This window comes from Myxocyprinus asiaticus, chromosome 10, assembly GCF_019703515.2.
Source record: "Myxocyprinus asiaticus isolate MX2 ecotype Aquarium Trade chromosome 10, UBuf_Myxa_2, whole genome shotgun sequence".
NCBI classification, from domain to species: Eukaryota; Metazoa; Chordata; class Actinopteri; order Cypriniformes; family Catostomidae; genus Myxocyprinus; species Myxocyprinus asiaticus.
Genome location: NC_059353.1, coordinates 47536490 through 47560014, shown reverse-complemented (window position 1 = coordinate 47560014; position 23525 = coordinate 47536490). Strand labels below are relative to the sequence as shown.

The 23525-nt window shown below is 42.3% G+C and overlaps 1 protein-coding gene across 1 annotated transcript in view; it reads left to right on the top strand.

The window, feature by feature from the left end:
* LOC127447649 (sodium channel protein type 2 subunit alpha-like) overlaps window positions 1–23525 on the top strand; it is a 73648-nt gene that overhangs the window by 7231 nt on the left and 42892 nt on the right. Inside the window, exons 6-9 of the mRNA XM_051709613.1 lie at window positions 1885–2136; window positions 6891–6919; window positions 17863–17897; window positions 18898–19039. Of these exons, the coding sequence (XP_051565573.1) occupies window positions 1885–2136; window positions 6891–6919; window positions 17863–17897; window positions 18898–19039 (458 nt within the window). The remainder of the gene's footprint in view (window positions 1–1884; window positions 2137–6890; window positions 6920–17862; window positions 17898–18897; window positions 19040–23525) is intronic.

Here is a 23525-nt window from a genome sequence, read left to right as displayed (position 1 = left end):
ATCAGTGCACTGATATTCTGTGTATTGATTAATATGGAAGTAAAATCATGACTAAGTCTTTGAAAAAAGGGGGTTTAAGTCAGTGTACTGATTTAGTTCAAAAGTACTAAAAGAATCGTTAAAAGGATGGTCACCCAGAAATGAAAATTCAGTCATTGTTTACTCACTCCTGTGTTGTTAGAACCCTATATGACTTTTTTTTTCTTAACACAAAGGGAGAAATTGTGAAAAAAAAATTGTACTCAGTGATGTCATACAATGCCAGTTTATGGTGACCACCTCTTCAAAAAAGAATGCAAAAGTATAAATCAGAAGTCTAAAAAATTATTCTATGAGACTCATAATTATGAAAGGATGCAATAACAACAACAGAACACAACACAGCTGCACACAAAACAGAGAGCAGACCTTACTACACATGTCTGAAGAGTTTGTAGTTGAAGAATTGATGCATTTCTATGCCCAGCCTTGTTTTTTTTTTTTTTAAAGGAGTACTCGGAATTCAAACAGAAACATAGTGGAGGCTACAGGCAGCCACAGTCACACCGTGTCCTAACCTGACCGCAAACGACACTTGATAAAAGGTATATTTTCTACGGTAATCAGAGTTTTTGTCCTAACCAGCAGTGATGAGCAACAGTACATTCTATCAATCGCTTGTTTTCTATTTTCGGCATCACGCGGGTAACTCCGTCCGCTGTGAACTGGCACCGGTCCAAAAACTTCCTCATGACAGTATATTAAAGCCAGCATCTCATGAGCTGGTTGAAAATTACTTGATTTTGGCAGAGAATGTTACTTCTACAGACTGTTTTTGCAGAGGTCTCACTCTCTTCAGGTCTGTCACAACTCGCCTGTTCAGAATGGAGAAGAGATGACAGACATCCATGCCTACTCCATCTGTCTCTTTGATTGAGGACTCCAGGCAAAAAAAAAAAAAAAAAGATCTGGGCATAGAAATGCATAAATTCTCAGACTATAAACTCTTCAGTCATGTTTAGAAAGTTCTGTTCTCTGTTTTGTGTGCAGCGGTGTTGTGTTCTATTGTTGCTAACGTTGTGGAGGACCTGTTTTTAGAAAAACAAAACGAGTTTCCACTTGAATGCCACAATGTTGTGAGGGGTCTTCCTGAACTGTTGCTCTTGTGCCCTATCATGAATGCGCACAGGAAATCAACGGTCAGTGAACATTTTCACTAAATAATACATTAGATTTTGGTTTGTTTCTCTCCAAACCTTATCGTATGCTTTCATAACAATCATGAGTCTCATTAAATAATTTATCAGACTTTTGAATTATACTTTTGCATTCTTTTGAAGCTTGAAGATGTGGTCACCATAAACTGCCATGTATGACATAACTGAGAACAAAATTTTTTCACAATTTCTCCCTTTGTGTCAAGAAAAAGAAAGAAAGTCATATGGGGTTATAACAACACAGAGGCAAGTAAGCAATGACTGAATTTTTATTTCTGGGTGAACTAATCCTTTAATGGAATTACCAAGAAGCCGCAATTGTTAAGTGGAATTGGAATCAGAACTAGAATTGTTAAGTTCCTAATGAGACCCATCCCTAGTTTGAGCTATTGTTGATTTATTTTTAGCTCCTCTCCTTTTGTGATATACAGTTGTGCTGTAAGCGTCTTTCATGTCTTCATGTAGTCAGTGTTCATTTATAACATGTAGCAGCAGTTATATGCATGTGTTTCATGAAAATTTCCATCCATTAGTAATCATATAGCTTAAGCTTGTTTTCATTCACAGTTCCTCTTGAATTTGAATGCAATTTAAAGTGTAAATAATAATTGGTTACTCATTTCACAAAAGCTATTTAATTACTTTGCAGTGAGACCGCAGTGAAAAGTTTCCTCTGTTGTTCACACAGGGCTGAAGACGATCGTTGGGGCTCTGATCCAGTCGGTGAAGAAGCTGGCTGATGTGATGATATTGACCCTGTTTTGCCTAAGCGTCTTTGCTTTGGTCGGGTTGCAGCTCTTTATGGGTAGTTTAAGACATAAATGTGTGTGGCAGCCTGCCAACTCCACCCTTGATGAGAACAAAGACCTGTATCTTAACTGGACATCTGCCTGTAATGGCACAAACAAAGATTTCTGTCAGAAATATATTAATAATCCTGGTGAGTTAATACTAAAATGTATATGTATAAAAGGTATGTGGTTTATAGAATAGATTTGAATATAATAGAATGCTAGCTTTAGCAAATGTTGTCAAAATCTACTAGCTCTGATTCAGAACTTGATAGAGATATGTTATATCAGTATGTGTGTTCCCTGAAAATCAAACCCATTGACACTTTGGTGTTGCTAGTGCCATGCACAATAGTTGAATTATCAGAACAGCAGCTCACTTTGCTGTGAAAATTCACCAGTAATCTTGTAATGCTTGCAAATATTAGACAAGGCTTTCAAAACCCCTAGTTGCTCTCATGCACCCCTTAGATATTTAAATGCTTATCATATTCTAAATCAATACAAAAAACTAAAATTTTAATTAAACAAAATAAGGATTATTGACCCCCAGGGCCGGATTAAGGTCTACACAGGCCTCTAGGCTTGGAGGTTTCCAGAGAATGGAATGTTGGGGAGATAAAAAGACCATATGCCGCAAAATAATTTTAAACTTTAAATTCCTCAATGCCGACCTGCTGTTTACAAACATGCCAGTGGAGCCCTCTGTCTGGACTGCCCAGCCGCGGAAATATAGCTGGTAAAGGGGAAGGAGAGCCGGCGTTCTCATCAGACTAAGACGTTGCACAAATCGTCCCCCGCTACCCAGTATTCTACTGGCAAATGTTCAGTCTCTGGACAATAAGCTCTGCGAGCTGAGAGCATGGATCTCTTTCCAACGAGAGACGAGGGACTGCTGCATTATCTGCCTTACAGAAACTTGGATGTCTGCAGAGATTCCAGACTCGGCCATTGAACCCGCGGGGTTCTCAGTGCACCAAGCGGACAGAGCTCAAAGACCTCTCAGGTAAAAGCAGAGGTGGTGGTGTGTGTTTTATGATAAACAAATCTTGGTGTGATCAGAGGAACGTACATTCTATCAAGTCTTTCTGCTCTCTGATCTGGAATTTCTCATGCTTCTGTGTCAGCCGTTCTGGCTACCGAGGGAATTCACAGCGGTCATTATTACAGCTGTGTACATCCCGCCACAAGCCGACACAGACCGGGCACTCAATCTGTATGGGAGTATAAGTGAGCAGGAAACCGCGCACCCTGAGGCCACGTTCATTGTGACCGCGGACTTTAACAAAGCCAATTCCAAATCAATCGCACCGAAATACTTCCAACACACAAGGGGACCGGGTTTTGGACCATTGCTACTCTCCCTTCCGGGATGGCTACAAATCCCTCCCCTGCCCACCATTTGGCAAATTGGACCACTCTTCCATTCTGCTTCTGCCCGCTTACAGGCAGAAACTGAAACAGGAAGCACCCGCACTCAGAACGATCCAGTGCTGGTCGGATCAATCAGATTCTGTGCTACAAGATTGTTTTGATCACGCGGACTGGGAGATGTACCGGTATGCCTCTGATGACGACATCGAGGTTTACACTGATACCGTAACGTGTTTCATCAGTAAGTGCATAGTGGACGTTGTACCGACCAAAACTATATGGATGTACCTGAACCAGAAACCATGGATTAATAGCGATGTTCGTGTGGCACTTAATGCACGGACCTCCGCTTTTAATTCCGGGAACGCGGAGGAGCATAAACAAGCCAGTTATGCCCTCCGCAAAACTATCAGAGCAGCCAAACGCCAGTACAGGGACAAGATTGAAGGACAGTTCAACACCACCAACTCTAGAAGCATGTGGCAGGGAATTAATATCATCACGGACTTCAAAGGGAATAAAAACTCTGCCGTGAACACCGCTGCCTCTCTCCCGGATGAGCTAAATACTTTTTATGCTCGTTTCGAGGGAAATAACACCACCCTTGCGGAGAGAGCTCTCGCGGCCGAAGCTAAAGAGGTTAGTTCACTCTCCATCTCTGTAGCGGATGTAACCCGATCCTTCCGACGGGTGAATATCCATAAAGCCACAGTTCCAGACGGCATTCCGGGCCACGTCATCAGAGCGTGCGTGAACCAACTGGCTGGTGTTTTTACGGACATTTTCAACCTTTCCCTCTCGTTGTCTGTGGTGCCCACATGCTTTAAAACATCCACCATTGTGCCTGTACCAAAGCAATCCAAAATCACTTGCTTAAATGACTGGTGTCCGGTTGCTCTGACCCCCATCATCAGCAAATGCTTTGAGAGACTAATCAGAGATTACATCTGCTCTGTGCTGCCTCCCTCACTGGACTAACTGCAGTTTGCATACCGCAACAATCGCTCCACCGATGATGCCATTGCATCTACACTACACACTGCTCCCTCCCACCTGTGTCCCATAAGGAACACATATGTGAGAATGCTGTTTGTAGACTACAGCTTAGCATTTAACACCATAGTTCCCTCCAAGCTTGATGTGAAACTCCGGGCTTTGGGCTTAAACAGCTTGCTGTGCAGCTGGATCCTGGACTTCCTGTCAAGCAGACGCCAGGTGGTTAGAATGGGCAGCAACATCTCATCATTGACCCTCAACACTGGAGCCTTGCAGGGCTGTGTTCTCAGCCCACTCCTGTATTCCCTGTACACACATGACTGTGTGGCAACACACAGCTCCAATGCCATTATTAAGTTTGCTGATGATATGACGGTGGTAGTTCTGACCACTGACAATGATGAATCAGCCTACAGAGAGGAGGTGCACACTCTGACACGCTGGTGTCAGGAGCACAACCTCTCCCTCAACATCAGTAAGACCAAGGAGCTTGTGGTGGACTTAAGGAGAAAAGACAGAGAACACAGCCCCATCACCATCAATGGAGCACCGGTGGAGAGAGTCAGCAGCTTCAAGTTCCTCGGTGTCCACATCAGAGAGGAACTCACATGGTCCGTCCACACTGAGGCCATTGTGAAGAAGGCTCACCAGTGCCTCTTCTTCCTGAGATGGCTGAGGAAGTTTGGAATGAACCACCACATCCTCACACGGTTCTACACCAGCACTGTAGAGAGCATCCTGACTGGCTGCATCACTGCCTGGTTCGGCAAAAGCACTGCCCTCAACCGCAAAGCCCTGCAATGTGTGGTGCGAACTGCCAGACACATCATTGGAGCTGAGCTTCTCTCCCTCCAGGACATACAGTATATACCAGGTGTGTGAAAAAAGCTCGGAGGATCATCAGAGACTCCAGCCACCCGAGCCATGGGCTGCTCTCACTGCTACCATCAGGCAGATGGTATCGCAGCATCAGGACCTGCACCAGCCGACTTCATGACAACTTCTTCCCCCAAGCAATCAGACTTTTGAACTTTTGATCTCTCACGATCAATATACATCAGCACTGCACTTTATTAATTTTATAATCTTATTATCTCACACTGGACTGTCATAAATTATATTCTCTCTTAACAATACTGGCAACTGATTATCAACCAACAGCCTGAATGTCAATACAGCACAATACAACATAATGTATATTTTATATATACTATTTATTGTATACTGTGTATTCTTTATTGTGTGTATGTGTATTCTATATTGTGTATATTTTATACTGTACATTGTATATTATTGTATATTGTGTTGTGTAATTATGTGTATATTAGATATGTAAATTGTGTTGCATATTCTGATGTTATTGTAAATTAGTATATGTCTCATCACTGTCATGACTGTGCTCGGAACTGCACCCAAGACTTTCACCCACTGTTGCATTTGTGTATATGGTTGTGTGACAATAAAGTGATTTGATATCTTTGATTTGATATCTTTGAAAAGAGTTTGTGCTTGCGTGTGAAACACAACAACATCCAGCACGTGTATTCTGATTTACACACAAATGACTATTATGAACCGATTATTTTTAGTGAATTAAAACAGACAGAGCAACCAATGTAGTCTGACAAACAAATTACTCTTATGAACAGTTTCTTTTTAGTGAATCAAAACAGAACAGTGTAGTCGAAAATGACTCTTATGAAGTGGTTCTTTTAATAAATCATTCAAAAAGACTCACAAACTGACTGACTAATTTTCCTTTTGCAAAGCTGTATTTAAAGAGACATATCTGCAACAAGTTGTTTTTTGTAATAAATATTCATTTATAAAAAATAAAATAAAAGCATTAAAACATCAGATTTCTCAGCAAATAATCATAGTATTGGTGTACATGTAAACATAGCCACTGTTACCTACTATGTGCACACTGTATTCTGATTGGTGATATCTTGTCAGAGAGCAAAAACATGTGCACCAATCAGAATGTTGAATTAAACATCACAGAATTGTGAGTTAAAGATCAAATAAAATTGCAGCTTACTAATATCACGATTTTATTGTGATTAATTGCACGGCACTACCACAGTGCTTTGATGCATAATATCAGCAAGACTAAATTTATATTGGGTTGTCAACTTATTAGTTTACTACACAGCCAAAAACTGTTGTCAGTCAGAAAGTCCCAACTTGTGCTGCCAATAACCAAAGAATAGGGTTAGGTTAGCCTGTGCATTAGTCTGCCCCTGTTGACCACAAAAGTTTTAACTGGCTATAAACTTGAATCTTTGCTGCCATGTTAGCCAGACATTTTTTTTGTCAGATTAAGTGTACTAATTTAGCTGCACTATGGAAATTTTTTTATTTACATACTTTAATATGATTATTCTAGTGTTTTATCCACTACACATTATTGTTTGTATTGTACTACACATATCAATTTAAGAGGTGAAACTTGTGATACGAGTTCAATTGAAGACACAGAATTTGTATATTACAGTCTACAGCCTCAGTGGACAATGCAAGTGAACCTAAGGGCATACTCACACTAGGCCCGGTTGCCTTGTACCATGCCCAAGCATAATTGCCCCCCCCACTCCCCTGCTGGCTTGCACTCACATTGCACTTAACGTTCCGGGCCTGAGCACGCTTACGTCATTATGATTCGACTTTTTGTTATGAAGAAAACAGGAAGAAACGCACTCTCGCAGAGCACAATGGAGTCCATCATCGTAATGTTAATTTGTGGCTTTGAGTCGTTTGGGGCGTGGTGACACGTGGCCCTCTCACATGCCTAATTGTTGACAGCATCGTACCACTGGAATTTATCCTTCTCGTCCGACAAGCTGACCCATACTGATACTGTTTTTTCAGCTTGTCACGTCATTGCTCAATGGTTCTTTGGTATCCACAAGCATGAAGATAGTCGCGAATTTTAGTTCTTTGAGTTGAATTCTTGTGTGTTGTATCCAGTTGTTCCTGTATACTCTTGTCTGCCCAAATTTCCAGTAAACACTGCACCTATGCCGTAGACCATAGTGAACCCTTTGCCCAGTAGAATCATTGATGTTAAGGTTTGGAGTTCCGTGCTTAGTCACGGTTAGGGATCACACTAGATGCGTACTGTGCCTCAGCCAACTGAACCGTGCCCGAGCCCACCTCTTCAAGTGGTTCAGCATATCACACTAGTCAAACGAACTGGACTTCAACTGTGCTCGGGCACGGTACAGATTGCCTAGTGTGAGTACACTCTTAAAGGTGCTGTAAGCTAGAATTTAAACAGTCTGAGCTGTTGGTTTAGCCACGTCCCCTCTTTCCAAAACCCCGCACTCCAAGGATACCAAATGAGCTTTACTAAGACACATATCGAGCAGAAATGGTGGTCAAAAACAACAACAGCAAAATAGCATCCTTAGCTGACAACTGTTATGAACAACATGGATAAAAATGGCTTTAAGCTTCAATAATTTGCTGTAACTACAATACTATGAGAATGCGCAAAATGACTGACAGGCTGAAAGCGTCATTGACCGCTGACCGCGGACACATTTTTGTTTGCTGTTTACAGAGTCCAGAGCTATCACAGAGACAGGTGAGATATCTCACAACACTTATTTCATTAATATCTTTCAGGGAGAGTGACATTTTATTTGCATACCTTTCCATGAAAAAATAAATAAAAATTAAATCGCTTACAGCACCTTTGATACTACAATAATAGGTTTATAGCACTGCAAACAATAAGACTGTATTATGAAAACACAAAATGAGGAATCAATAAAAATGGGGATGAAATACACTTTTTTTTTTTTTTTAAACAAAAAATAATATGTAGAAATAGGCAAATTAACAATAACAATAATAAACAGTTTCCATAATCCTTTCTTTGGAAGAAAAGTTGTGATAAAGAGATGGTTACACGCTAAACAAATTCATATGTACATTTCTGTGCTATGAAATCAGTACATTATAAACAACTTGAGATGAACATACATTAATTGGGAATTACCTTGCACCTATAGTGGCTTTTAGAAGCAACTTTAAACTGTCCACTCAGTTTAAACACACTACATTATCTGCTAAAAGGGCAATGGAAAGTGACAACAACTTGTACTACTGAGGTGAAAGAAATAATAAAACAGCGGCACACACACTTAGGGAATCTGGAAAAGATTGGTAAACACATGAGTAATGTTCGAATAATTTAAGCACGACATTATTAGCTTCAAACACCCTACCAGAATACATATTCAAGCATTACAGCAAGTAAACAACTTCGCCAAACAGTTATTAACAACTTCGCCAAACAGTTAACCCTTTAAGCTCTGAAGGTGTTTTAAAGATTTCCTGTTTCAGTGGCATACACAAAATTAAAAGCTAATAAATAAAAAAGAAAAGAAAAAAAAAGAAAACAAGGAGGGTGTTTGGTATCATTCTAAAGAAAACATTTTAAATTTTTTAACAATGTACATTGATACATTCAGAGACTCTCAGTCTAAGGGTACTTTTACATGACAACGATGTACTAAAAACTGAAATGTTTTTCCTTTTGCGTGTTTGAACAGTTTCACGTACAGACGACAACGTTGTCAGAACGATCCCCGTTCACACGGATCCACGAAAACGGCTAAAAACGCTGTATTATGCATGCCAGGCCAGTAGTTGGCGATGTCACTTTGTAAAGAAACACTATGTGCCTGCGCATGTGAATACAAACAATGATGATGGCGAAAGCATCAAGCAATTTTGTCTGGACAGATGATGAGGTTGCTTTATTACTACAATTACTTTGCTGGAGAAGCGTCAATAAACTCAAAATCTTGAGCAGCAAAATCACAGTCCTGTAGTCCGCCGTTGTAGTTTTGAATGTCTTGCGCATTGTTTTGAAGTACTCGCACACATGCCTATAGACTGAACTCTCAAGATTATTCAATAAACTCTGCTCATTTTTACAATCACTTCGTCTCCTGCCTTCTTCTGTATTCCCCCTGCTGACTCTTGGGCTGGTAGGAGAGTAAGTTAACATAAGCTGTTGATGTTCACTGGTTTTGGATATCAGAAAGAACTCTGATATATGGATATCTTCTGATGGAGAGAGAGGTCTTGTGTACACTGGATCTAACATGCATTTTCACTGCCTCATGTTTTCTTATTCTAAGCATATCATTGAATACTGTACATGGCATCACATCTCTGTCTATAGAGCTTGGGAAACTACGTCACTTCGCATTGCATTCTGGGTAGTTGCCACCATGTTTTAGGACACGCTCCTCAGTTATCAGCGATAATAAACAGGAAAAAAAAACAAATAAATAATAATGGACCGAACGAAGACCAAGTGCAAGATTCTATATAGAGAAAAGCTCAACAAGGAAGCAAAGTTGCAGTACTTACAAAAAATCAAGGAAATCAACGGGCTCGATCCGTACAAACACAAAGAGTGGTCCGGTGATCTTAACGAGGTACCACACGGCAGATTCAGCCTCAGGCGCATCAGAGTTGAGAGGAGCATCTGAAAAGGTGAAAGTTATCGGCCGGTCTGTGGCAGGCAGGGAAGAAGCTGTGTCGGCACACCCATCAGAACCGCAAAACATGGAAGCCCAGTGTAGTACCTGACCTTCACGTCATCATCTTGAATCCTCATCCATCTTCTTTTGAGAGAGTCTCCTGTTCTCCTTAAACAAGCAGTTAATTTCGGCACGTCTGCAGCTACAAAAAAGACATTCCTGCTGTTCTGCAGTGTTGTCTTTTGAACCAGTGTCATCCATCAGTACAGCACCATCTGTTGTTGCAGTTTCATCCATCTCCGGTCTCTGGCCAGCTAGATCAAGTTGTGCAGGTGCAGTGTTAGTCCCTGTGACAGCTTGCTGTCTGTGTTCTCCAGTTAAACCGCCCAGAGTGCGTTGCTTTAACTCGGTGTGCCCGAGATGTAATGATGGTACCCAGTCAGGATCACACTCTAGCATTTCATAGGCTGGTTTGCCTAAAAAGAATAGGCTGAATTTATTTGATTAGTTATGTAGTTATGCAGCCAGTTACTAGTGCAAAGTTAGCGGTGTAGCAACAACTCTACGCCATGTTTGCATTGCTAGCTGTAACAACAAAAACAGTTAGAAGTGCTTTGATTATATCTTTCCTTTGTGAAAAGGCCTTGAACAAACAAACCTGTGTCGGGGAATGTTGAAGGTGATGTTTTTCCATCTTACTGCTGCTACCCATGCCATGCGACGCCGCTTTGTTAACTCGGAGACCTGAGTTCCAACGTGTTGTTTCCAGGCGGGAAAGCTGAAAAATCGCACTCCATTTGAAATACGGTTTCCACGCCGGTCGTGAGTGCGATTATGGCAGTTAATTACACAACAAGCATTCACCATTGTTACGTATTTTTATCTGTATAATACAAACTATACTGTCTATTTCCAATACAACACAGTATCCACCACAGCTTCCGTGTCCTAAAGTCCCAACATGCATTGCGTTGTTGACGTCACGTTCCCAGAACCTATAGGCTATATACATAAGCGGTGGGTGAATGAATTGCAGGGAAAAGGTACATCACATAAAATTAAGTAAATAAATAAATAACATTTAAAATACAAATACATTTTTCCCATCTGAATCCATACATTCGTTTCAAGATTTTCAAATTGCAGGTTCTGCCTACTGTACAATGTTCACACTCCATACAAAACACTCCAAATGAATAAATTGTTGATTAGTATTTGCACAGACACCAGTATTCATATTGATAATTATACATCTCAAATTGATGCCTATCAATCCATCATTCTATATATAACACGTAATACGCGTGCGCATTACGTCATCGTTTTCACAAATTTGCATTTTTGTATGTTTACACGGAGACGATAACGGCATAGATTTCAAAAACTTGCACTTTGAAACCCGTTTTCAAAAGTTTGCGTTTTGAGTCCTCAAAATGCCGTTGTCGTGTAAATGAACAACCAAAACGCATAAAAGGTTTTCCGTTTTTAGTTGAAAACGTTGTGGTGTAAACGGCCTCTATGAAACTGCTGAAAAATCACAAAAAAAGAACAGAATTCCTCTGGTGAATTTCATGGGGGAATGGCGTTCCCATTCAAACTGGCTACAATCGATAGGGAAATTAAGAGTATATTTCTATCTTTTCTCCTCTAAATAGCCTACGAAGGCTTTGCGGGTTCCACACATACATGCGTGGGACCTTCTGCTTCTGTGGTTACGCAATGTTGACTATCATGAGTGGCCAGAACACATTCAAACAACAGATCAACAGATGCCCACGGGAATCCACAGGCAACCAAGCCACCAGTGGCGAATTCTCAATGCCAGCAAAGCCTTCTCCTGCTGGCCTAACATGCCAAATAAATAAATATTTTTCAACCTTTCATTCTCAATCACCTTTTTGCCTATGTATTTTGAATCACTTTCCACTCTTAATTAATCTACAAATAAATAGAGAAAAACAAAAAAAGTTTATCCAGACAGAATTTATTCCTTGATGCTTACAAGCAAAGTGTGACAACTGTTTCACAAATCGCATGCCCGAAGCAGCGTGTGTGTCTGAGCTCCACCCCGTCAAGTCTTCAGAATTTCTACAGAATCCCTCAACAGTGCAAATGAATGAGCAACTAAAGTCAGATTGTCAGATTAATCAGCCAATCAGATTGATTTATTTGTTCTTGGTGGGTGTGATCTTTTGGCTATGTCCCGGTCGAGGCCTTCTAGCTGGCCTTGAGTGACGCAATCACGCTTTAAGTGACGTAATTTGAAAGCGAAGAGCGCGAGATCTTGCTGAGGAGTTGACTGTCACTGCCACATCACCACTGAGAAAGAGATTCTTATGGATTTAAAAACACGAGACGTGCTGCAAGACTGTGATTGCTTAATTTATTAATCAGGAAAGGAGGACTGATTTTCACTTCAAGCAAATTGGTTAGTGCTTTTTGCATTGTTATAGCAACATCAGGAGTTTTCTAAGTGTAAATTAGGCTGCTGGAGCATTCAGTGTCGGATAAAGTTTTGAAAAGTAGTGCTGCGTTCCATTCAACTCATTGAAGCTTATTTTACGATATTAAAATAAGCTTAATGATATTAAAGCTTGTTTAACAAACGCCTGCAGGAACAGGTGTATAAAACATTATAATCTCTTTTGATAATCGTACACCTAAAGCACAAATGCTAGCGCTGCAGCATTGTTTATCAGTTGGGTTGCTAGGAGACATCTCTAATGAGAGTCAAACCCCTGCTAAGCTAACGGAAGCGTTGCAGTTTTGTTTCCTTAAACATCATCTTCCGAATATCTGGGGATGGAATACGTTTATGGTCGGAGATATCAAGTAGGAATATCCAACATCCAACTTGAATGGAACGCAGCATAACCGTGTACCCTGATGAAATGAAATTTATTGCAAACAACATTTAAATCGCAAATATTATTAGATCAATTTTTCCAGGTATTATAGACCTCCTTGGTAGATTCATATGAAAAATTATGATTTTTGAATGTCTGTTCGGCAGAAGTTCATTTCACAAAACAGTCATGCTGCAGTTAAAATTAGGCTTGCATGAGCATTAAGTGTCGTTTCAAGTTCTGGCTTTCATGCGTTGACGTGTTTTTAAAATGTCAGTTGGTATTACTAGTTAGCTGCGACATAAGCTTATAAGTTAGCTGCCCAAAGGCATAGGGTGTCTTATTCATTGTGAAACTTTGTTTTCTTAATGGCATGAATCACACTGAAGGCCTCACTCAAGTCCAGCTAGAAGGCCTCGACCGGGACATAGCCTAAAGACTACACCACCAAGAATAAATCAATCAATCTGATTGGCTGATGAATCTGCCTGGAGACCAGTTCTAGGGGAACACCTGCTCGTAGTAACGAGAGGTCGGTCCAAGGGCTGAAAAGACGGTGACAGACCGACGTAATGGCCACGCGGTGTGTCCCGTGGCGCCATGCCCGTCTCGGGACTCGAGTCTGGAGCCAGTGCTGAAGCGGCCTCATATGCATCAACCCGAGCGGGGTGGCCACCGCCGAGGATGCCATATGCCCCAGGAGCCTCTTAAAAAGTTTCAGTGGAACTGCTATTCCCTGCTTGAACGCCTTCAAACAGGCCAGCACCGACTGGGCACGCTCGTTCGTAAGGTGCGCCGTCAAGGAGACTGAGTCCAACTCCAAACCGAGAAAAGAGATGCTCTGCACTGGGGGGAGCTTGCTCTTTTCCCAGTTGACCCGAAGCCCTAGTCGGCTGAGGTGTGAGAGCACCAGGTCCCTGTGTGCGCATAACACGTCTTGAGAGTGAGCTAGGATTAGCCATTCGTCGAGATAGTTGAGAATGCGAATGCCCACCTCCCTTAACGGGGCAAGGGCAGCCTCTGCGACCTTCGTAAAGACGCGAGGAGACAGGGACAGGCCAAAAGGGAGGACTTTGTACTGATACGCCTGACCCTCGAACGCGAACCGCAGGAAGGGTCTGTGTCGAGGAAGGATCGAGACGTGAAAGTACGCATCCTTCAGGTCTACCGCCGCGAACCAATCTTGATGCCGGACGCGCGCCAGAATGCGTCTTTGCGTCAGCATCTTGAACGGGAGTCTGTGTAAAGCCCGGTTCAGTACTCGCAGGTCCAAGATTGGCCGCAACCCACCGCCTTTATTCGGTACGATGAAGTAGGGGCTGTAAAACCCTTTCTTCATCTCGGCTGGAGGGACAGGTTCTATCGCGCCCTTCCGTAGGAGGGTAGCGATCTCCGCGCGCAGGGTGACAGCATTTTCGCCCTTGACCAAGGTGAAGTGAATACCACTGAACCTGGGCGGGCACCTGGCGAACTGAATCGCGTAGCCGAGTTGGACGGTCCGGACCAGCCACCGCGATGGATTGGAAAGCGCAAGCGGGACCAAGGGGACAAAAGGGGACAACGTCGTCGGACATACCGGCAGGTGGGGCCTCGCGGCGGGGCGGAGCACGAGGTGCCACACCACGTCGTGGCCGTGCTGAGTCTAGGGACATCGAAGCACTTACCTGGCTCCTTGTGACCACCCCCGGAACAGCCTGAGATGGGGGAGGAAGAGGCCTGTCCTCATAACCCGTGGAGGCTGCCACATCGGGGGCGGCTGTGTGCCACAGCTGGGCACTCGGGGGCGGAAAGGGCACCGCTGGAGCGCCAATCCTGCAAGAAAAAGCCCGTGGACGGTAGTCGTGGTGACGACCATACACACCGGGTATGTGACCCAGGGAGGAAGGAAGCCGCTCTTTTGCTGTACTGTTGGGTACCGCAGCCACTTGGGCGTGCGGCGAAATCAAACAAAAAGGCAACAAAAGATTTTCCACCCGGCCCTCCACCGGGGGATGGAGTGGTCTTCCTACCAGCTCCACGTGAGTGGGTTCCCTCGTCCCTGGGTTGCCCGTCTCAGGGGCACTTCGAGGATTTCCGTGAGTTCTTCGGCGCCAGCTGTGAGATGGGTGGCGTCGGCTTCCTGCGGTGGGCTCCATGCCGGGGCCGGGCCGAAGGGGCGGGCTGCGGCAGAGCCGGTGCAGTCACCGCAGGGGGACGCCCTTGACGACGAGCAGACGGGGTGCGGGATCTTGAGCCGCGCCGGGGCAGGATGTGCTGGATTGCTTCCGTCTGCTGCTTCACCGTCGAGAACTGCTGGGCAAAGTCCTCAACGGTGTCACCGAATAGGCCCGCCTGGGAAATGAGGGCAGCAAGGAACCGTGTCTTGTCGGCCTCGTCCATCTTGACCAGGTTGAGCCACAGGTGGTGCTCCTGGACCACTAGTGTGGCCATCGTCCGCCCGGGAGACCACCGAGGTCGGTCACCGAGCGCAGTTCCTGCATCAAATCTGGGGCAGAACTACCCTCGTACAGTTCTTTCAGCGCCTTGGCTTGGTGGACCTGCAGGAGAGCCATGGCGTGCAGGGCAGAGGCGGCTTGTCCAGCAGCACTGTAGGCTTTAGCCGTCAGGGATGACGTGAGCCCACAGGGCTTGGACAGGAGCTTAGGGCATCCACGCCAGGTGGCGGTGCTCTGCGGGCATAAGTGCACCGCGAGCGCCTTATCCACCGGGGGAATCGCCGTATAGCCCCTGGCCACCCTGCCATCGAGGGTAGTGAGAGTGGGGGGGCCGGGCAATGAAAGGTGCCTCCCATGACTTCGTCAGCTCCTCATGCACTTCCAGGAAGAATGGCACTGGAGTGGGGCGCGGCTGTTTTGAGCGGCGCCGCGAGCCCAGAAACCAATCATCAAGCCGCGAGGGTTCAGGGGAGAGCGGAGGGTTCCACTCTAGCCTGATGCTCGCGGCGGCCCGGGAAAGCATGTCCGTCATTTCGGCATCGGCCTGTTACTGGGCGATCGTCCCCGAAGGGGGAAGCCCAGCTGAGGCTTCTGCGTCCGTCTGGACAAGCCCGCTCTCCGATGCTGCGCTCGAGAGCTCCTCATCTTCGCGGGCTCCGAACAAGAAGCCAGACTTGCCGTGCGACGAGCCGGCGAACTCATCCGGAAGCTCGACTGGGGCAGATGAGCGTGCTGGGGAATGGGAGGTCCGCGGGGGGATACCCGGCAGAGACGTTCCCATCGAGGTCCCCAAATTGCCCCCAGTGCTAGCCGCGCTGACCTCATACCCATAGGTAGAAGGACCGAGGCGGGGAGCCACACGTGACCACAGTGTTGCCATGGTGGGGGCAGTGGTAGCTCAAGCGGTTAAGGCTCTGGGTTACTGATCAGAAGGTCGGGGGTTCAAGCCCCAGCACCGCCAAGATGCCACTGTTGGGCCCTTGAGCAAGGCCTTTGACCCTATCTGCTCCAGGGGCACTGTATCATGGCTGACCCTGCACTCTGACCCTAGCCTAGCTGGGATATGTGAAAAGAAGAATTTCACTGTATATGTGCAAATGTATAATGTGTGATAAATAAAGAAAATTATTAAAAAAAAATTATGTCATGTTCTCACAGTGAGAACATAAACCATTCACAAACGCTGCCTCCGTGTGGGTCGCGCCCAGGCACGAAAGACAGCGATCATGACCATCTGAAATTGAGAGAAAACGACCGCAACCAGGAATAACACACGATCGGAAAGGCATCTTTAGAAAGACGCGTCTTTAAAAAGACGTTCCGTGTGTGCGCTCTTTTAAAGAAATATACTCTTTTAGAGGGGAAAAATGCTCTTTCAGAAAATATACTCTAGTTTTTCTGCTGAAGCGCCCAAGGGTGTTCTCTGCAGTGCACCAGTGTAGAGGAGGGAGAAGCCGCTGAAATGCGCCGTCAGATCCAGCAGAGGTGAATGAATAGTATTCAGCTCAATGAGCATGACCGTTCGGCTCCGAAGAGAAAATCTGAATGAGTGGTTGCATACCAGCTCCTTTTATACCCGTATGTCCGGGGGAGTGGCATGCAAATACCACTTGCCAATTTTCATTGGCCTTTTATCAAAGACCAGAGGTGTCTCGGGCTCCCAAGAGTGACCCCTAGTGTCACTACATGGACACCAACGTCGAGTGAGTGACAGATAGGGAACTAGTTTTTTATATGTTTGATTATTTAATGTGCTATGTAAGTAATATGAACTAACAATGAACAATTGTATTTTTATTAACTAACATCAAGAAAGATTAAATGTTTTAAAAAATATGTACAGTAGTTCAGTGTTAGTTCATGATACCTAATGCATTTATTAATGAATGGAACCTTATCGTAAAGTATTACCGGTTGTATTTGTTAACATTAGTTAACTACATTAGTTAACATGAACTAACAATGAACAATACTTTTACAGCATTTATTAAACTTGGTTAATATTAATTTTAACATATAGTAAAACATTTTTCAATCTAAAAGTTGTATATGTTAAAGCAACTTAATGCATTATGAAATAACATGAACCAACAATGAACATTTGTATTTTTATAAATCAACATTAACCAACATTAACACAATTTGTAATAAAATATTGTTCATTGTTAGTTCATGATACCTAATGCATTTACTAATGTAAACAAATACAATCTTATTGTAAAATGTTACCCCTCCATTTGTGTTCCAAGTAAAAAAAATAAAAAATAAAACAGCATACATTTTTGGAACGAAATGAGGTTGAGTGAATAATTATTTAAGTTTCATTTTTGTCTGAACATGCACTAATGTGACCGGTGTTTACTCCCTCATTTGCATGGGGTGCAGCTTTACTCAGTCTGCTTACGAGACTCTTTTGCCATGTTATTTTAATAAATGTATCAGTCCTGAGATTATCAGTTCTTGGCAGGCTTCATTGCAAAATGTATCAAAATTGTAAAATAAAGTGCAAGAGACAGATGCATGGCTGCAGCATTCTCTAATCAAATTCAAATCTTCTTCCAATTGAAATGTATAATATTTTAAAGCAATGCTTTGTTAATGAACCAAACTGAAGTCAGATAAACCAACAATCAGACTATAGAACAAACCACCTAATGCACTATTTCTCATGAGATTTTCCTCATTTTTTTCCTTTAGATAATCATTATATGATAGGAAAGAAGGCTCTGATCTGTGGGAAAAGCAGTGATGCGGGGTAAGCAACATCCTCCATACCAAACATATGTAAACGGACCAATTTTGTAAAACCTTGGCAACATTTTCCCTTTAAACATTATTCACCAAGATCCTCAGATACAAGCCTCCACTCATCCACACTGGAACGGCGTTTTCCTCTACCAAAAAAACTTTCAAAACGTTCTTTATTGCTGCATACTTTGGAAAACAAGGACAAGAGTAGTTCTGTGAAAATAGTGGTACCGAACGACATTTTGCGACAAGTAGTGGTGTTGAGCAACAAATTGCTATATCACTGTTTTTGACACATATTATTGCGGGAACTGAGAAAATAATCAATAATAATAATCAATCATGTTTTCCTTGAATGTTCTCTCTTATAAGTAGCATTAGGAAGTCTGATTCATTTTAATGTATCGGTTAATTCGGACAGTTCATGTAAATGAACAGGTTCAAAAACGATTAATGGAGTCACTGCGCAGAAGTCTCGTTTCTTAATGCCGTAGCGAAATATTAAGTTAAATGCTGCTGTTTATTACTTGATTATTTGAATTAGTATGTTTCTAACTTTATTAGTTGTATTTTGTGAACATTTTATCTGTTCAATTTGAATGCTGTCTTCATAGATTTTGTGCCAGATAAATACTGTTTTTATTGTAAAAACAGCTTGTGTAGCTCAGTATGTATTTGACAGGCAGTTACGTTTCATGACATTTCTGTATGAATCCTGTTCTACATTTGTTGCATCATCTCTTTGATATATGAAAAACAAAACATCAGAATATATCATAAAATATCCTTTTCTATTATTTTCTAATTGTCTTGAATATGTTTTGAAAATCTGGCATATTGTAGATCAATTTGTGAAAGATATGCATGTCGGGTCATGTAATAATATTTGGCGAAACCCATGCATTTAAGGGTTAAATTATAAGTAGCTTGTAGATTCAACACTGGTGGCAAGTTTTTTTGTTTTGTTTTTTGTTTTACCTACTCTGTCCCATAAATGTGCATTTCAGGCATTGTCCAGATGGATTTATCTGCATGAAAGTAGGCTCCAATCCTGATTATGGTTACACAAGCTTTGATAGCTTTGGCTGGGCCTTTCTCTCCTTATTCAGACTGATGACTCAGGATTACTGGGAGAATCTTTACCAACAGGTGTGTATAGTTTACTGTACATGTCTAGTGTTTTGTTTACCTTCCTAAAGACATTGTTCACCCACCCTCGTGTTGCTGCAAACTCGTATGATTATTTTTGTTCTGTAATACACAAAAGGAGATGTTTTGCAAATGTCCAAGCTGCTCTTTTCCATACAATAAAAGTGGATGGGGACTGAGCTTGATAGTCCCAGTTCCCATTCACTTGCATTATATGGATTTTTCAGCTTTCTCATTTGTGTTTTGCAGAAGAAAATAATAAGGGGTTGGAACAACCTTGCAGCGGGATCTGTTTAATCGGACACTACGCAAGGTAGAAAACTAATTGTTGGGCGCTAGATAGGTTAAACCTAACAATTAAAAAAAAAAAAAAATCAGACTAACTAAAAATACACCTGCTACACAAACCTGGAAAAGCAAACATGAAATAAATCACTCTTCACAAAATCAATCTCAGTCAAAAAATGAATTAACAGAAAATTTCATAACTCAACACCAAAGAAATTAAGGTTTGAGTGGCCAAGTTACTACAAAGTCCATTAAGTCCATTTTTAGGCCCCAAAGTAAACATAAAACAAGTCCATCAGTAAATTCAGTTCAAGATAAATGTTCAATTTGAACCCAAAAGCAAAAAAAAAAAAAGAAAAAAAAAAGAAGAAGCAACAGGCAGATAAAGAAGGTAAAACAATTAAACCTGCTCCTGAAGAGGTGATTTTGGAGTTGTAATCCACTGTAGTGACATTCCAGCTGGTACTGAGTGTCTAGAGTGTGGTGTTCACACTCTCTTTATTTCTCACCATGGCATTTACAACTTCCTGTTGGGCCTACTTCCTGTTGGTATCTTAAAGGGCCAGTGTAAAAAGAAACAGCAAAATCTGCTTCAAGGTGACAGTATGTATTTACACCAGCCTGTCACACTTCTCCCCCCTTAAAAAATCTAATTTAATTCATCAGATTCCTCCTGAAAAATGTCAATGTGTTTTTCTTTTCTTGAAAGTCTATATCTTCAGCAGTGGAATAAAAAGGTTTCAGGTTGCAGACATGACCAGTACGAACATCTTCACCAGAATCCTCCAATACCACTTGATAATTTAGGGGTCCCAACTGAGCAACAACTCGGTAAAGGCTCTTCCATCTTGGTGCCAACTTAGCTGTGAACTTATCCTTACTATGGGATAGTGGGAAGTTTCTGACCCATACTCGTTCTTTTGTTTGAATCTAACATGCCGTCTTTTTCCTCTAGTTCCTTAGTTGACGTTGTTGTGCTTTTTTAGGACTGTTCTTTACTTGAGCATGAAGTTGTTTCAACTGGTGGACAAGATCATAACTAGAACAGTCTGGTGTAGGGATTTTTCTTTGTAGAATTTTGTCCATAGGATTTTTAGCTTCCGTCCCAGCTGTAATTTGGCCAGTTATTTCCTGAACGGCAGAATTCAGGGCAAATAAAATTTCTGGAATGTATTTGTCCCAGTTTTTGTGGTGATCCTCAACATAAGATGCATTCATGCATTTCAGTGTATGATTCACTCCTTCTGTCAAATTAGTTTGTTAATGATAAGCTGTGGTAAGTTTTGGTGCAACCATCCATTTTCACAGTGTCTTGAAGATGGATGACACAAACTGTGCTCCAATGTCAGATAAGATGTAGTCTGGAATACCCCACCTTGTAAAGATTTATTTTCTGAGAATCTGAGAAATAGTCTGTGCAATGGCAATTTGGAAGGGAAAAGATCTAACCAGTGAGTGAAGTAATCCACAAAGACTAAGAGGTACTTGTTCCTCTCAGGACTACTAGGCAGAGGTCCCATGATGTCCACACCCAACATCACATTAGGTTCTTCTACTGTACTTTGTTGAATCTTCCCTGCAGGTTTTCAGTTGTCTGCTTTAAGGGATTGACAGGTTATACAGCATTTGATGAAGTGCTTGACATCCCTCCACATTCCTGGCCAGAAAGCAACATCTTGGAGTCTTTTGTATATTTTGAAGATTCCAAAATGGCCACTTAAAGGACTTGTATGGTAACCTTCAAGCATGGGTTGGACTAGACTCTCTGGAATGTACAAACGGTAATGAACTTGTTTGTCTGACATGTTGTTTTGATAGTAGAACTTGTCTTCTAGAACAACATAATTTGGATTAACCATCTCATCACTTTCTGCCAGAGACTTAAGATTTTCTCGATTTTTGGATCTTTGTGTTGTTCTTTCCGTATTAGATCAAGTGATAGTGGAAGAGTGCTTGTGTCTTGTGTGTCTTTTGCATTTGTGTAGAGATTGCAGAAACCACAGGCAGGTACTCTGGAGAGTGCATCCGGAGCTACATTCAGTTTTCCTCTACGATACTCCACGACAAAATCAAATCGCTGCATATGTAGAGCCCACCTGATAAGTTGTCTTGAATGAATTCAGGATCCACTGGATAGCAGCATGATCAGTGACAACTGTAAAGAGTATAGGCTCAAGGTAATACTGACATTTCTCAAGAGCCCAGACTATGGCCAGATATTCTTTTTCCTGTCGCAGAATAGTGCCTTTCTTCTTTGTTTAAGGTCCTACTGCCATATGCAAGTACCTCTTTTGTGTTGGCATCCCTTTTCTATATCAACACCACACCTAGACCCATTTCACTTGCATCAGTGTAAACGAAAAATTGCAGGTTGAGATCTGGGTGTCCTAAAATTGGTGGAGACAACAGGCATGCCTTCAGTTGTTGAAAAGCAGATTGGCTTTCTGGACTCCAGATGAATGGTTTTCCTTTCTTCTTTAGGGCATTGATGGGCTCTGCAATTCTCGAGAAGTTGGGCACAAATCTATGATACCATCCAGTAAGACCAAGAAATCGCTGAACCTCTTTGAGGTTTTTTGGTTCTGGATAGCTTTGGAATGCTTGTATTTTGTCAGGAGTAACACCATTAACACTGACAATATGCCCAAGGAATTTTATTTCTTGAAGACAGAAGAGGGATTTCTTAAAGTCAATGGTCAGGTTGGCTTGCTGAAGTCTGCTGAAGACATTTTGAAGTTCCTGTAAGTGCTGGAAAACAGATGAAGTATAGAAAAAATGTCATTCAAATAAACAAGACAAATCTTTCCCCTCAGCTCTCCCAAGACAGTCTCCATTAACCTCTGAAAGGTAGCTGGGGAATTATTTAATCCAAATGGCATAACATTGAATTGAAATAGCCCAAATGGAGTAATAAAGGCTGTCTTGTCTTTGCTATTTGGACGCATATTTACTTGCCAATAACCACTATTCAGATCGATTGTAGAAAAGATGGCAGCACCTGAGAGGGACTCAAGGATTTAATTAATATTTGTCCGAGGGTAGATGTCGGTCTCAGTTTGTGAATTTACTTTTCGAAAGTCTACACAGAACCGATGTCCACCATCTTTCTTTGGTACTAAAACGACAGGCGATGCCCATCCTGAATGTGACAGTTCCATTATTCCAGATGTAAGCATTTATTCTAGCTACTCCTTGACTATGACTTGTTTTTCAGGGGACATTCAATAGGGCTTTTGCTTCATTTACAGTGTATGGTGTGTAGATGCAATGTTGCAACACTTCAGTTTTTCCTAGCTGATGGGTGCACACTTGAGGATTGGATTCTAGAAGATGATGCAGTTGTTCTTTATATTTGTCTTCCAGATGTGAATAAGCAACAGCATGCTGGATGTAATCTGAGACATCCAAGTGGACAGGTTCCAAAGACAGTACAGGAGGAGGTATGGAACTCACCAAGAACAGACATGGGGGTAGTTCTCTTTTCCTGACATGCAAATCGTCTTTCTTGTAACCGGAGCTTATTTCAGGTATTTGTGTACCACCTGGCTGGAATGGATAGACAAAAGGACATGATTTAAAACTGTATTGACCATCAAAAACATTAATTTGCAGAGTGCTGAGGAAAATGTAGTCAAGGCCAAGAACAATCCCATAGGCAAGAGCCTTTGGGGTAAGTACAGCAGCAGATAGGTTTACAATGTTTCCTTGCAATTCTACTTTCACATCCATTACTCTCACTGGAGTCTCTTCCTCTCCATTTGCCATATACAAAGGACCATGATTCCATGGTTTGAGCTCAGACCTCCTTAGCTGCACCCAGAGATACTCATGAATTAGAGTATAACTAGCTCCGGTGTCCACTATGGCTTTTCCACACCAGGTACCTATGTAGATGGGCACTACCAGTTGTTGTGGGATTTCAGGTGGATATGATATTAGTGATTGGTTACCAGTGAGGTGGATGGTGCTCAAATTTGTTTGTCTTGTTTGGTCCTTTTGGAAGTTACTGTTGACACTGAAGGATTGTGAGGAGGTCCCGTATTTTTAGAAGAATGAGAGGGTTGTATATCCCATTGCGGAGAGGATGAATTGTGTGAGTGGGAGGAGGCTGCTGTTTTTTAATGAGGGCAGAAACTAGGAGAGTGATGTCCCTTACATCTCCAGCAGAGAACAGGTTTGTCAACTGGTTGATTGGCAA